The following is a 15,092-nucleotide window of genomic DNA, read 5'->3' on the forward strand; positions in this document are numbered from 1 at the left end:
ATTCTCCTGCAGGGCCCAGGTGAGAGTTTGGACTCTGGGGACTGCAATGCAGAGAAATGGCCAAATTCAGAGCACATTTTCAATAAAGAACTTATAGGACTTGATGATGGATTGGATGTGTGATTAAAGACAAAAGAAGAATGAAGAAGGAGTTGTAGTTGGGAATTTTGACTAATTGAGTGCATGGTGGTTTACTTTATGGAGGCGGACATCACAGGGAAATGAAAAAACTGGGGGAGGGGTGGAAAAGAATGAGAATCAGAAAAATTGAGGTTGTCATCACTGAAGGAAATTAGAAATGTCCCCTTCCCCAAATATATAGGGTGGCCATGAAGTTTGTGTACAATTTTATTTTATTTATTTATTTTTCAAACCAAACTTTTTTTTTTTTCAGTATTTGGCTGGAGCTGGGTTTGAACCTGTCACCTCTGGCATATGGGGCCAGAGCCTTACTCCTTTGAGCCCAGGCACCGCCCTGTATGCCATTTTAAATTGCACACTATTTTAAATTGCATGTGGACTTTATGGCCACCCTGTATTTATTTGACATATTTTGGGATGCCATAATGAGTCTCACAGATAGAAATAACACTGTAAAGCTGTCTTTTGTGGGGGGAATTGACATTGGTAGAGAATTTGCATTAATATAACCAGGTCTGTGCTCACCTACCTGATCTAGCAAAGATTAACTGTAAGTCCTTTAAAGTTTGAAAAGCAACATTGACCAACTTTTCTCTCTAAGCAAGTGGTGTCCAGTCCTTTTTTCTTTTCTGCTGCACATTGGAAGAATAAGTGTTGCCTTGGTCCAGACATTAAATACACAAACACTAATGAAAGCTGATGAATAAAAAAAAAGGTGTGCGCACACTTTTACAGATAAGCGAAACAGTCCTCCAATAATCCACAGGCAGCAGGTTGGACACGCTGGTTTTAAGGGCTGCTACTATAAGATTCATTTACCACAAAAGACCATGTTTGTTAGCTAGTCGATCTTTCTGTCTCTCTTTCTTTCTCTCTAAAAATATGTTTTTTCTTTCAAGCCCCCATTCTTTAAAACCTTCTGTAGCTTGTGGAGGAGTTGAATCTTCATTCTGAGGGTTCTTAGGTAAACATATACATTTAAATAAATTTGTACAGCTTTTCTCTTACTCATTTGGCTTATTGTGAGTTGATTGTTCAGAAACTCTCCCAAGGGTGAAGGAGTTTTTTCCATTTGCCCCAACACCATCTTAAGTTGAAAATATCTTCTAGAGAAGCAAGTAGAGGTATCCAGCAGCCAGCTGAATATGAAAGTTGAAAGTTCCATGGGAAAGCGAGAGCAAGAGTTACAAGTTTGGAAACAAAAATCAGTAAATATTATTTAGAGCCATAGACCTTGAAATTACTTAGAATGAGACAGTGTTTAAGTTTTGCTTTGGGCTAAAACCGATATTCTGAATTTGAACAATATTTGATCTGGGAATACCCTGTATGCATGAACTAACTTCTGTCACCCTTGTCCCTGTGGATAACAGCCCAGAAGAAGCTCTTTGTCATTGATGAGTGAGGTGATAGAGAAAAAAAGGAAATAGGACTTGAAAAGCTCTGGGCTTTCCTCTACTAGAAAGGTCACCCCAGGCAAGTCACTTAACCTCTTTAAGACTCAGTTTCTTCCATTGTAAAATGGGGATATTATCACCTTTGCCAGCTGCAAAAGGCCAAAGCTCCAATAAGAAGCATTTGGAAAAAGACTCTTCCATACAGTGGGAATGTAAGGGGATTTTACTTTACTAGTGCACTCACTTTATTAGACAACTTTGCTTCTCCATGGCATGGTTTCCACATGGCCTAACATATATTTGGATGCCTAATACACAATAAGATGACTGACTGACAAATTCCCACCACATAGACAGCACCCTCGGGGGTCTCACCTTCTCACAACCTTGGTGACTCTCAATTTTGCACAAAGAATAGCGTGCAATGCACAAAGCCTGCAGGTAGTCCCAGTTCCTCAATTACCTATGAGTAGCTAGATACTGCAAAGGTAGACACATTCTCAGCAATTAAGACAATGGAGGAAAGAGTAATTAGGTAAACCAGAAAGAGAAATAAGCTTTCTAGGGTATGTTGATAATGGGCACAAGTTGAAAAAGGTAGAAAGAGTTTAGAAAAAAACTCTAATAAATGATGTGCTTAATCCATGTGGGACAATCAATTTAAGCTGTGGAGTTAAATCTGGTCAAAGACATCCCTTAATTAAAAGCTCTTACACTATATTACTTAGAAAGAAACATGACAAGAAGAATAGATATATTTTATGGCAACACAATTCAGCTAAATGATATATAGCAAGAGGAAGTGGGAGAGAAGTTTGATCTCTGATGTACGTCTCATTTATTAATTGATGTCTCATATTTCACCATCTGTTGAGTGCACCAAGCTAGAATTTAGACCAGTGTCAATAAGAACAGGCTATGATCCATCCGCCGAGCACACTAAATCTCGGGTTGCTAGAAATCACTACCCATCAGATAGACCTGTTAAGAAGCTCTAATTGGTTCATTTTCTCTTCTTTCAATTAAATCTCTATTTCAGCAGTACAATACATTGTGCAGGTCTTAAATAACTTTTTATTGCCCTTCCTTTTCCCATTCCTGTACTTTTAATAACCAACCACAAAGAACATAGCCTTTGGAGGTAAAAATCTAGATTCCTTCACGGTGTACCCTTGTGCAAGTGACTTAACTGGCCTATGAAACATAGGTAGTGAGAAGCACCTGTTTAGCCTATTGTATGGGCAGGTATGAGTAGGAAGAAAATGTGGAAAACATGCATCCTGACCCCGGGCACTTAGAAGGTGCTCAAGAAGTGGTAGCAGTCATGAGCAAAAATGCAGTACCTGGAAATAAGTCACGATCTTTTAGATTAAATCCATCATTTAGTATATGTCAGGTACCACTTCCAGTGCTTCATGCATACCAACTCTTTTAATCCTTACAAGAACCTTATAGAGTAAGTAGTCATACTCTTCCCATTTTACAAGAAGAGAAAACAGATTCAGAGACATTGTACAACTTTTCTAAGGTCACATAGCTAGACTAGCAGCAAAGACAGGATTCAAACACTAGTAAGTTGGCATCATACTCCCAGTTCTTAGTAGTGAAGCTACTATATTGCCTCCTCACTCAGGTTCAACTTTGGCCTAGAATGCAAATCCATTTTTATTAGTTGTCTTTATTTTGTTATTATGCTGTTGGTAAATGGGTGTTCTGAAAAATACCCTCAAAACTACTGCTAGTTATTGGATGGTGTCAGAATTGAGATAGCTCACTGGGAAGGCTCTTCCCTATGCAAATTCTACATAGATAGCCAATTCTTAGGGGCACAGCCTATGTACAGAGTTCCCCTCTCTCCAGCTCAGTGTGGCTGGAGCCCCCTCCACATTTCATTTAGCCTAGCCCCAGAGGCAATAAGACTCAATTCTTCATGATACCTAAATATAATCTGGTAGCAATCAAAGAATGTTAAAGACTTGCGTACACTTAGAATTTTAAAGCAAGTTCCTAATATAGCATGTGCAACAATTGTAAAATAAGGATTTCAAGAGCTTTGATTTATTTTAGAGTGGGATTATAAGTAATAAAGAGGGAAATGCAAATGAGCATTAAATGCATCACCTTGGAAAATGAGCTCTAAGATTTCATGTACTTTTCAACCTTCTTCTCCTGAATTGTCTCTTGTTTCTTCTAAACCAACTGAAATCTTGCTCATTCTTCAAGATCTACTCCAAACACTTCTTCCTCTGAGATACTCTTTCTGATGCCACAACTCTATTTCATCTATACTTGCTCAGTGCTTCCCTAATTCTTGGTTTATGCCTTTCTTTTGTTCTCATCAAAATCTGCCTGGAATTATAATACTTGTTCATTCTCAACACCTGCTGGAAAATCCTGGGAAGCATGTCTTAATGGTGGTGAGGGCTGGGGAGTGCAGCCTGATGGTTAAAAGACGAGCTTCAGATTCAGGTCAAACTCAGCTTGGATCGTCACTCTATCACTTAACTTCTTTGGAAAAGTGACCTTCAGTACTCTAAGACTAGACATTTGTCCAGTAAAAATAATATGGGAGAGAGTATGTGGCGGCAGGGCCCCTACAGCCTGGGGAACATTCAGGGAATGAACCCCCAACTGCTTCTTCTCCTTTCCCAAAACAACCATATTCCTCTCTTCATGCTCCTCCTGCCAGAAGTCATGTAGCTCTTCCTTTGTCTAGTTTATTTTTAAGAACTATGCAGAGATCCTTGTGATCTTTCCCTTTTCACTTCTTATTATATGTTAACAAAGTTGAGTAGAAACCATTAACAGGATGATTTGTCTTTATTAAAGTCATTTATATTTTCCAATCTTACTGTAAGACCAAAGATATGCTATGCTACTTCCCCATATTGTCTAAGCTACTTCCCTGCAGACAATCCTGTTATATAAGGATTGAGTGTACAATCCTGTACACTCTGTATTTTAGAGTGTACAATCCTGTACACTCTAAAATAAAGCTGATTTTGTACTTTGGTGCTGGCTGCAGCCTTCAGCTCAGTCAGACCTCCTGATCCCATCTTTGTCTCTGTGTCTTCTCTTATGTTGTATTTTCCTCAATTTCCACCACTTCCACTCTGGTTCGTTCCCCTTCTCCATGTTGGTTCACGATAAGAGTATGCACTAGACTCAGAATTGTGGGTTCAAATGTTGGGCTCATTACATTACCTATTCATATCTAAGTTTCCTTACCTATAAAATAACAATGGTAACAGAGCAATCATGTATAATAAAATTATAAGAATTCAATTTATCTATGTAAATTATTGCGATCAACCTCTGGCAAACAAGCATGCACTCGATGTTAACCAAGATAACATGATTATCCTGGAGAGCTGTGGTGAGGAACGTGTGACATCCTGATTATGAAGACCTAAACTAAGCACACAGTAATTGCTAATAAATGGTAGTTGTTCCTAGGATCACCTCTTTAGAATGTAACCAGAAAATAAGTCTTAGCAGTTGTTCCTCTTGTTGCTCTGAAGATCATTTTGCACCTTATTTTAAGTTCATATTTTTATGAATAGAGTAAATGCAAAAATATACCTCTGTGTTTGCTATTCCCTTTGGCGGCTCTGCATACCATGTAGAAGGTGAAAATACTAAGAAAGATGCCCTGAAATTCCCTATTCTCTCCTTGGAGTTTTTAAGAAGTCAGAGCTTTATGATCACTTAGAGAATGCAGACCAGCAAGAGAGAAGCATGGATACAGAAGAGACTAGGTTAAGTTGGGCCTTTTAAGATTTTTTTTTTTTAAGAAAAACATGTATGTCTAGCATGGTAGCTCATGCCTGTAATCCTAGCAGTCTGGAAGGCTGAGGCAGGTGGATTGCTTGAGGTCAGGAGTTCAAGACCAGCCTGAGCAATAGCAAGACCCCATCTCTCCTAAAAATAGAAAAACTGAGGCAAGACAATCACTTGAACCCAAGAGCTTGAGGTTGCTGTGAGCTATGACACCATGGTACTCTACTTAGGGTGACACAGTGAGACTCTGTCTCAAAAAAAAAGAGAGAGAGTGAAAAGAAAAGAAAAACATGTAAACCAATGCCTGATTTATAGCAATTCATAAAGTATGAATGAACTTAGCATGTAGGTTAATGAAGGTCTTTGCCAGCTATAAATTCTGTGTCTGTGAAGAGATATGACTTTTCCTGTGTGGTGTGTCTGTTTGAGAAGATTTCCATGCACTTTTAAATGGTGACACAGAAAACCGATCAGATAATTTCATAATCTTTTCTTTTTAACTGGACAATTAGAAATTTAGTGGCGCAGTATGTGAAATCCAAAAACAAGTACACATCATTTAATATATTATCCACCAGAAACAAAGTATTTAGAGTCAGCTTGCCCCAGGACAAAACCTTAACAACCAAAGAGGACAGTCGCTTCTTATTACAGCCACTGTAATACTTGAAATAACCTACTAGGACATCTTGTCATTGAGATAAAAGCAATTTTAATAATTGAACTCTAGGATGGCACACACTATTTATTTACCCAATATAGCTATATAGACTGTTTTAGTCTATAAGAATTATTATTTTTTTTAATCCTCCACTTAAATAGAAAAATCAGAGCTTCTACATAGTGGTGCATTTTGCTTTGTCCATGTAGTCACAATACATATGGCAGGACTAACACAACTTTCAGAATGAATGTAAAACTAATTTCCTATAAAACATAAGAAATCATTCATTTTTCTATACAAATCACTATTCCCAAAGGACCAGAAAGTAGATATACTGAGAGTCCTATTTGAGGACAACACTGTTTTCATTTTCCTTCTAGAAAGACAATGTGGCAGGCCTTCCTATATGTAGTTTGTGTAATAATAGTTAAGTATTTCTTGTGTGTCGTTGTGTGTATGTTTTGAATTTGGAGTCTCCTTACATTACTGTCCTGGTCTAAAAGGTGATTCTCCCTTTTACTTATTCTATTCTATTTTCTTCCCTCAAAAACCACTTTTAGTCAGTCTTCTTTAGTAAGCCTAACCGAATGTTCCTCAACTATTTTTATCATTTATTTACAATCCATAGTATTTGTAGAGACCCTAAAAAATACCTTAGCCCTGGCCTTTTTGTGTCATCTAGGGGGCCTGTTCATTGTCTATATGGTGAACGTATCTTGCTCTGTAAACCTATACCTTGATTTTACTCTGTAAACCTATTTTTCCCGTCTTTAATACTTTGTTTCATGCAGAAAAGAAAAAAGTAAGAAACACCCTAACCTTTAACTGTCTTTTTAATGATTTCAGGAGTCTTAGTTTGATCTTTCTAATTCTACTATGAGCTAACTCAAGGAGAGAATAGAAGTTTAGCTTTTCAGATAACCTGCTGTTCTCATCATCATATTTAGGTTACTTATTTAAAGAACAACAACACTGCAGAAGCTGAAGACAGAGAAAGCAAAACAAGGGAAATAAAAATTCTGCCAATCTGAGAGAACTCCAGGTAAAGAGACTGCTACCTTCCAATCTTATTCTCTTGCACACACTGACATGGTTAAATGAGGATCATATTGTGCATGTAGTTTGTCTGCTCTAAAACCTTTTATATTCTCCATTGCAATAAGTAGCTTTTTGACAGATTACTTTTAATGACTGCTTAGCATTCTATCTTAAGAATGTATATTTTGATCTAAAAATTAAATAATAACTGATCAACTGTGAATTGAGGATGAAGTACAATGACTTATACAATCCTTACTACCTCCTAAATTTGATGTATTAGGAAAAAAGCCAAGAAATGAGATGATGAAACAGGAATAAAGAGGGTTAACTATGTCTGAATATATGATGTATGATCACATTCTAGATATAACTCTGATATATTTCTACACTGCTTACTACTGATTCTTATGTGTGATAATTTTTGCTATGTTAACATAGATTTATCCATTTTAGAAAAAACTGAGGAAAAAAAGGCTTTGTTAACAAATTTGACTCTTGAATAATTCCTGTGTCATGTACTATAAAAGCCAGAGGGGTGGACTCATTACATTTTAAATTCAAAAAGAAAAAAAATCTCTGGGAGAAAATTATTCCATGCAGTAATACAATCATTCTTAAAAGATAAAACATCGTCAGCAAAAGCAAAAGATCCAAAAACCAGTTGGCTTCAAATCCCAAGCTTCTCTGTTCCTTTCCCAATACAAGTTCAGCAGCATCCATCGCCAGCTCTGACCCTGTTACCCAGTGATCTGGGACCCAGGTGAAGCTGAAAGTGAGGAGAGAACACAGCAGGTGTGGGAGTGAGATCTCTCTGGCTCAGCATCTATTCCATCCTGAAGTTCAACTGTGACCTTGGCATTCCAGTAGTGCAGTAAATGGTCCTTCAATATACTGCCAGACCCTGTGGCTCTTTTTACCTACCACAAGGCCAGACCAACTTGTAACCTGATTTCATGCCTGGTCAAATTGGTAACCTAATTTACTACCCTTGAACCCCAGTATTCCCAGTGTAAGGAACCTGTTATTTGTTGTCTAAACATCTATTGGAAAGACACCTGGATCAAACAATTCCCAAATCAGTATCCCCACCCTTCTTCAGCACCTGGAGGCCTTCTTTGAAATCTGTATCCAAAATAGTCCTTCTCAACCACCTTTCCCCTAAGCATGTCAAGATTCTTTAAACAAAACTTCTATAATGGCTTCTATAAAGAAATGTACCCAGATCTTAAGAAATGATCTTTCTTCTTAAATGCCAGGTTGGTTGAAATGAAAAAAGTTTTATTAAACCATAAACAAAAACGGTGTTCTCTCAGATTTTCAATTATTTCTTTCATTGTGAAAGCAAAAAGGGTATTGCTACACTCAAAGAAACAAAAATTATGGAAGCAGAATTGTAGTTGTAAGAGTGAATTATTTAATTTAAATGCAGTCAACCATTAGAAATGTAGTTAACAATGGACATGAAGTATTCAGGACATGCTTATCTTGTGCTATCAAGACATTTTTAGCCAATTAGCTTGCTCAATTGACTAAGTATCTCCCACCTCATTTACTTGAATAAAGATGTAGCAGAGGAATTTCAGGAAGATGTAACGATTTTAGAGCAGCACACAGACAGGCAGAAACACATCCTCAGTGGAAAATAATTTATACAAAACAATATGACACCTAGCAAAATGATTACTGTGGCTATTTTCCCAATTTAAAAACCAAGCACACTGAAATTCCCAAATTATTTGAATACTTTGGTAAACAGTAGATAATCAAATATCAAAAATTTAGTTGGAAAATTAAGTGGAAAAAAAAGCCCCATACCAGTCCAGTTTCCTTTTTCCTAGAGTTTGTTCCTATTTTACTTCAGATTAATAAGTATGCGTGTACTTAAACAATGATAACAATACCTAAAAATATATTATTCTCTTATTATTTGATATGAATTGTGGGATTTAAAAAAACTCAAAGAGGCCAAGTGTGGTGGCTCATGCCTAAATCCTAGTGCTCTGGAAGGCTGAGGCAGGTGGATTGCTTGAACTCAGGAGTCTGTTATTAGCCTAAGCAAAAGTGGGACCCTTCTCTATAAAAATAGAAAAATTAGCTGGGCATAGTGGCATACACCTGTCCCAGTTACTCAGGAGGCTGAGACAAGAGGATTGCTCAAGCCCATTTGAGGTTGTTGTGAGCTATGAGGCCACAGCACTCTACCTAGGGTGACTTTAAAAAGACAGAGTGAGACTTTAAAAAAACAAAAACTCAAAGGAAAAAATTGACAAAAATACATAGTAAAACCTGCAAGGGTTAGTTCTAATGTCCTTGAAAGAGTATTTTTTTTTTTTATTTCTTCAAGAAATAGTATAGTTGAGAATCTTAACGTACTAAGAAGCATAACAGTTTGGAGAATGTGTCTTTTAGGATCAACAATAATTTCCTGAACACTTTAATAAACTTTCGTTTATATAATTTTGTTTATCTGTCAGGCATTTCTTACCATTTGATAGGATGAAATTACCTGTTAATAATCCTGGTATATTTTTGAATAAATATGAAAAAAAGAATTAAAGCTTTCTTAAACTGGAGGAACATAATTCTGAATAAGTTCTCAACACTGCTATACTCTTAAATCTATGAATCAAAACCAGAAATGTAAGTGATTACCACATTGTTACTGAACTTGACTAGGCTTTTAAAACAAAGACCCAAAGACTGTAGTTAGGTCTTTGAACAAGGCCTTTAATTGAAATAGAAGATGGGTCCTTGGCCTGTATGCGGTGGCCCTCCTGAAAGACCACTCTATTGGAATAGGTCTCTATTCCAATTGCTTCTGCCTCCTTCAGATTTCTCCTTTCTCCAGCATACAAACAAGAAAGCTTTATTTGTGCTTTGAAACACACCAAATCACTCTAGCAAATATTCACTTTTTAAGAAGTCTTGTCAAAAAGGTAAAAATTGTGTTTCTTCTCTTAAAAGTAAAAGATGGATAGATGAAGTTTTAAGTCGTGAAAGTGAGTCAGAGGGCCTAGGCTTCCCTTTGCACTTCACATTCTTTCTGAAAACAAGTGCAATCTCTGTCTGACACCACCTGAAAATTCTCCAGAAAAAGAAAGAACAGCATTCTTGGTGTTACCAGGAAAGTTTTTTGAGTTAGCACATGTCTGCCTGTTTCTCAGTACCTAGGAAAACAAAAAATCTAGAATATTTAATTTATAGAACCTTTTAGCTATATTTGTAACAAAACCAAAATGTCCAAAGTATAAATTATATACAATTATTATCTTAGTAATTTATACCTCACAATCAAATATTTGGAGCAAAGGATGTGAAATGTGAAACATGTGAAACAAAATTAATGAAAATGTTCCTAAGATCTCTGGAAATTCCAACCACTAAAGTTCAATATAGTGTATGTACATATTTCAATTTGCTTCTAAAATTTTACAAAATATGTATGTTAATGTGTAAAGATTTGGACACTAAAATATATCTGTGTCTGGGTATAAAAATTAAATATGTGCATATATTAATTGATAAAACCTACTTAAAAAATAAAATGTAAATATTTCTTTGCCCCTTCAATATATTTTAGAACCCTGAGATGAAAAAGAAAATCTATGTATAGTTCATATGAACCATATTTTTACCCTCTTTGAATAGCTTTTTGCAACTATAATTCCCTAATAGTATTTTTACAGTCATACTTCATTCAAGTACAAATCAGTTTCTACTCACTAGTTAAGGAGTGAACCAGGCTTGGAGCGCACATTTTGAATTCATCCTTGGACGAAGAATAAAAGTTATAAATTTCTACATGTGACAAATTGTTAGAGTTGCTTAAGCAAGTCAAATCTTGTATTTAAAGTTAAATTCTTAAATGGCAAGAATCTGTCCACAAAATCAATATGGAAGGTCAGAGAATGTTTTTGAGCTAAGACAGAAAGGGGCAAGAATCCTATCAATGCTGTACAGGAACACAATGGAGACATGTCCAGTCCCCAGTCCCAAGAGTTGAAAATTAGACAGATTTCCAGAAATAATGGTAAACAACAAAATGCAGCCACTGTGTTAAAATCACATGAAATTTGTGGTCAGCAGACTTGGTCCAAGGTAAAACCCTATCATCACTGACCCCCTAATCAGGCTGCAGCCTGACCTATGCAGCAGACTTTTTTACTTATAAACTAGGGGAGGGCGGATAGCACCTACCTTATAGAATGAGTTTGTTAATAGCACATTTTTAATAAAAGTTTGTAAAATATGTGACAATATAAGTAACATATATGCAACTTGTAAACTACAGAGCAAATTCTTATACTTATTGATACAAATAAGATGGAATTTCTTACCAAGGATGAATTCCAACTGGGGTTCATTTGGAGTCTTCTGAATACCTATGAATAATAGGTACACACTCAGATTTTTAAAAATTTAAGTCATTATCAAGAATATGACAATATATATTACTATGATTCACCTTGACTGGAATGAATAAATACATTGTTTAGGTCACAGGGGTCCTCAAACTATGACCCCCAGGCCACATGTGGCCCACCAAGGACATTTATTGGGCCTGCCGGGTGTTTTTGCCACTGCTGCCTGTCTTGCTTAGCAGCCGACTGGACCCGGGGCTCGCAGTCTGGCCCGCCAACGGTCAGAGGTACGGTGAACTGGCCCCCTATTTAAAAAGTTTGAGGATCCTTGGTTGGTTAATCAGGCTTATAAGCAGGAAGCACTCAGAACAGGGCACAATAAATGTTGCAGAACTAGATGCAGCAATGGCAATATTTGGCCTTTTTAGCTTCTTGGCCATAAAGATGCCAAGAAAAATCTTTTTTTTTTTCCTTTTCTGAAAAATCGTTTTTGTAATGTACGCCATGACAAACACAAAATCTATTTTTCAGCTGTGGTTGTTTAGATGCATGTCGACAGATGTGGGAACTTCCAAAAGAACCACCTCATCTCTTACATGGATTTTTCTTTCAAGCCACTCTGACTTGTAAATAGTAAATCATCAACTAAAGTGACATCTCCAGCTGGTTATGGTGGACATTCTGGTGCTGGTTATCCTGCTAATTTATTGACAGCTTAACCCAACCATTTGTTAAATGTTTCTATTCCTTTTGTTAGTGGTATTTAATAAGTATAACAACATAGCTAAATTATTTAAGATAAGTGAAAGGGAAAGTGAGTTTGAGAACAAAGGTATGAAAATAAAATATCTAACGAAGGGGTATCTACAAGGTAGAATAGCCAGGTTGTGCTAACTGATAATGTGGTAGCTGGATGCACCGTGTGTGTGAATGGGAAGCCTTTTGTTACTAATCATGGGAGGCTAATGAAGCCAAAGGGAAACGTATGAAAAACCTGACCATTTGACAATAAGTGAAAGAATAACTTAAAAATACCAGTCTTGGTTATTTTTGCTAGTGTACTCCTCAAACATTATTTAAATTTACTGCCATTGGGTCACTAATGTATTTTAAGAACCACCTCATTGTATAAAAATCATGTTTTTTATTTGCAGAGTTAACATGTTTTTGCATAGTTACTGTATTTATTTTTTCCTACTGACATTTAGCAAGGCTATGATTAACAATTTTTGATTTTCTAAGAGAGGTTAGCGTGACAATCATTGGGTAGGTCTTTGTGAACTTCAAATGTCTGGATTTTTAGAAAAGGTTATTAATAATTAACTGTACTATAAGCTCTGACAACCAAATTTCTCAAAAATGCATCCAACCAATTCCATTTTATAAAGATTATTTTTATAATGTAAATTAAAGGAAAAGGTTAGGCATATATTTGCCAGTGTTAAATAATTGGACAACAGAAATCATCTGAAAAGAAAAGACATAATTCATGCAAAATAATAAAGTTCAAACCTTAGAATTTTAAGCATGAGAGAAAACATACAATTTTTCCAACAACTTTAATTGCTTGAGTAGCATAAAAACCTACTCTATGTTCAAATGCAAATCATGGCCAAACCTCTGTGCTTGTTCTATAAATGTGAGTTGGTGCTCTCTGCTATGGCAGTGGTGGTCTGAGCTTTTTGTGTAACCATTTTTTTCCTAATCCTTTCAATGTAATAAAAATTCTACAGTCCAAAAAATAATCCCACATATTATTATATAAATGCCAAGTAGAAAGTATTCTTAAAAAGTATTAGGGTCTACATATATTTATAAAGTAGTCATTAGTGTTCTAGTACATATTCAAAAACTTTGATTCTATTACTGGATATTAAACCTTTACATGGGTTATCATTTATCTTATCAAAGGTAAAATAGGAGAGGCATATCATACATGCACAATAGCAAATGAAATAGTGCAAAGGAAAAATATTTAGGTAATCTCATGGCATTTGTTAGAAGCCCCATTTCTGTGAATGCTAGTGTGTATGTGTGTTTGGTTAACCCAGTCTATACCTTCACAGGGCTGGAGGGTGGACACACACATACTTACTCGTGAACTGGGCGTCCCCAGTATCATTCGCCTGGGCTGTTGGAAGAAAGTGCTGGCCTTCTTCTGATGCTCCTTCCTCTTTGATTTCCATGATCAACTTTCACAGTTGTTTGAGTTCCAAGTTGTCCTTTCCAAATTTCACTTTCCAATGATTTCTGGTTTAACGTAGATGGAGCTTCACACTAAAGACCTGATATCCCACTCTGAAATTCTGTGTTTAGGAAACATCAAGAGTAAAATGTCAGTTACTGAGGATTTCAGTATAAAGCTAAGAATTATAGGTAGGTAGAGACTACAACCACCTTGAATAAAATTTCTTCCTGCCTACTCCACACATTCTTTTAGGACCAATTCCCATAGAGTTAATGCACCATAAACTCTGGGTTAAATAGATATTCTCCAAGCAATTATTATATGGTCATATGAAGGACTTCTAAATCTTTCTCCTGTAGTTCATTCTGTAAGATAGTAGGTAGCTCCAGGCCTATCAACCTAATGCTCCTAATTTAGCACTAAGAGAATATAGCATCTTGTCAAAGCATTAGCATGTTTTGTCAAGTGAATATTACATTCATTCCTTCCATTAGAATTGCCCTTTATGCTCATATCTCCATCCATCCTTGTTAGAATATTTTTTCTGACCATATAAAAATCATGTGGCATGACATTCTTCTTCCAAGAGGAGCCAACAGGTTGTACAGAAGCGTTTCCAACTTCATTATTATCCATGGAGTCTCATGCAGCTCTGCCTGATAAAGGTTTAATTGTTTGATGATTGGGGTATATGGTGAAGAGAATGAATATTTATTATAAAAAGCTAAATCTCAAGGGAAAATGAAAGCAATAGAAAATTGATGAAAATTAGCATAAGGAAAGAAAGTCTCCACAAGAATTCAATATCCACAGCCTCAAATAGTTACAAATTCATCTTCATATTTAAAACGATATAGATGACTAAGAATGAATTTTTTAAAAATCAATGTTGTTTTAAATCAAGTTACCAGCTGAATTAAAATGTATAAAAATCTTTAAACGTCAACCCAATGCCGTTTAATGAGATAGCAGCAATTGAGTTTGGTTTAGAATAATAATGTGGTCTCAAACTTCATGACTCAATAGCCACACTTTTTGTTGTTCTTAGCAAAGAGGCTTCATTTATAATTTAGCTCTAGTTTTAAAAAAATCATCTGGCAAACTTGAAATCCAGAAAACATCTTGAATGTTTAGAAAATGTTATTAATAATGTGCCAGATAAATGCATATTGGTTTCTAAGGATACAGCCAAGAATACTTTTTGGAGTAAAGTGCTATGGTACCAGCAGTTAGACCAGATCCATCAATTTGAAAAGTATGTTTTAAATTAAGATAAGCTAATGCTTCTGATTCTTTATTATTAAATTTATAAGTCTTTTTTGATAAGGACATATATATTCATTGTACCTCATGTACCCAAATGCTAATAGTGAGATAGCATCTGCAGCAGACTACAATGCATGTATGATTTGGATACAAGGATAATATAACTCATTAACTTTATTTCTTGTCCAAAGACTCAATCCACAATTCTGATCAATCATCTTTTTTTCTTTCTTTCTTTCTTTTTTTTTTTTTTT

The 15,092-nt window shown here is 35.8% G+C and overlaps 1 protein-coding gene across 1 annotated transcript in view; it reads right to left on the reverse strand.

Moving 5' to 3' along the window:
• INPP4B (inositol polyphosphate-4-phosphatase type II B) overlaps positions 1–15,092 on the reverse strand; it is a 394,326-nt gene that overhangs the window by 350,337 nt on the left and 28,897 nt on the right. The window contains exons 2-3 of the mRNA XM_023513461.1: positions 13,480–13,694; positions 11,361–11,405 (exon numbers count right to left, since the gene is read on the reverse strand). Coding sequence (XP_023369229.1) covers positions 11,361–11,405; positions 13,480–13,570 — 136 coding nt within the window. The 5' untranslated portion in view covers positions 13,571–13,694. The remainder of the gene's footprint in view (positions 1–11,360; positions 11,406–13,479; positions 13,695–15,092) is intronic.

The sequence above is a fragment of the Otolemur garnettii genome, unplaced genomic scaffold (genome assembly GCF_000181295.1).
Source record: "Otolemur garnettii isolate 467f Iridium unplaced genomic scaffold, OtoGar3 scaffold00041, whole genome shotgun sequence".
NCBI lineage: Eukaryota > Metazoa > Chordata > Mammalia > Primates > Galagidae > Otolemur > Otolemur garnettii.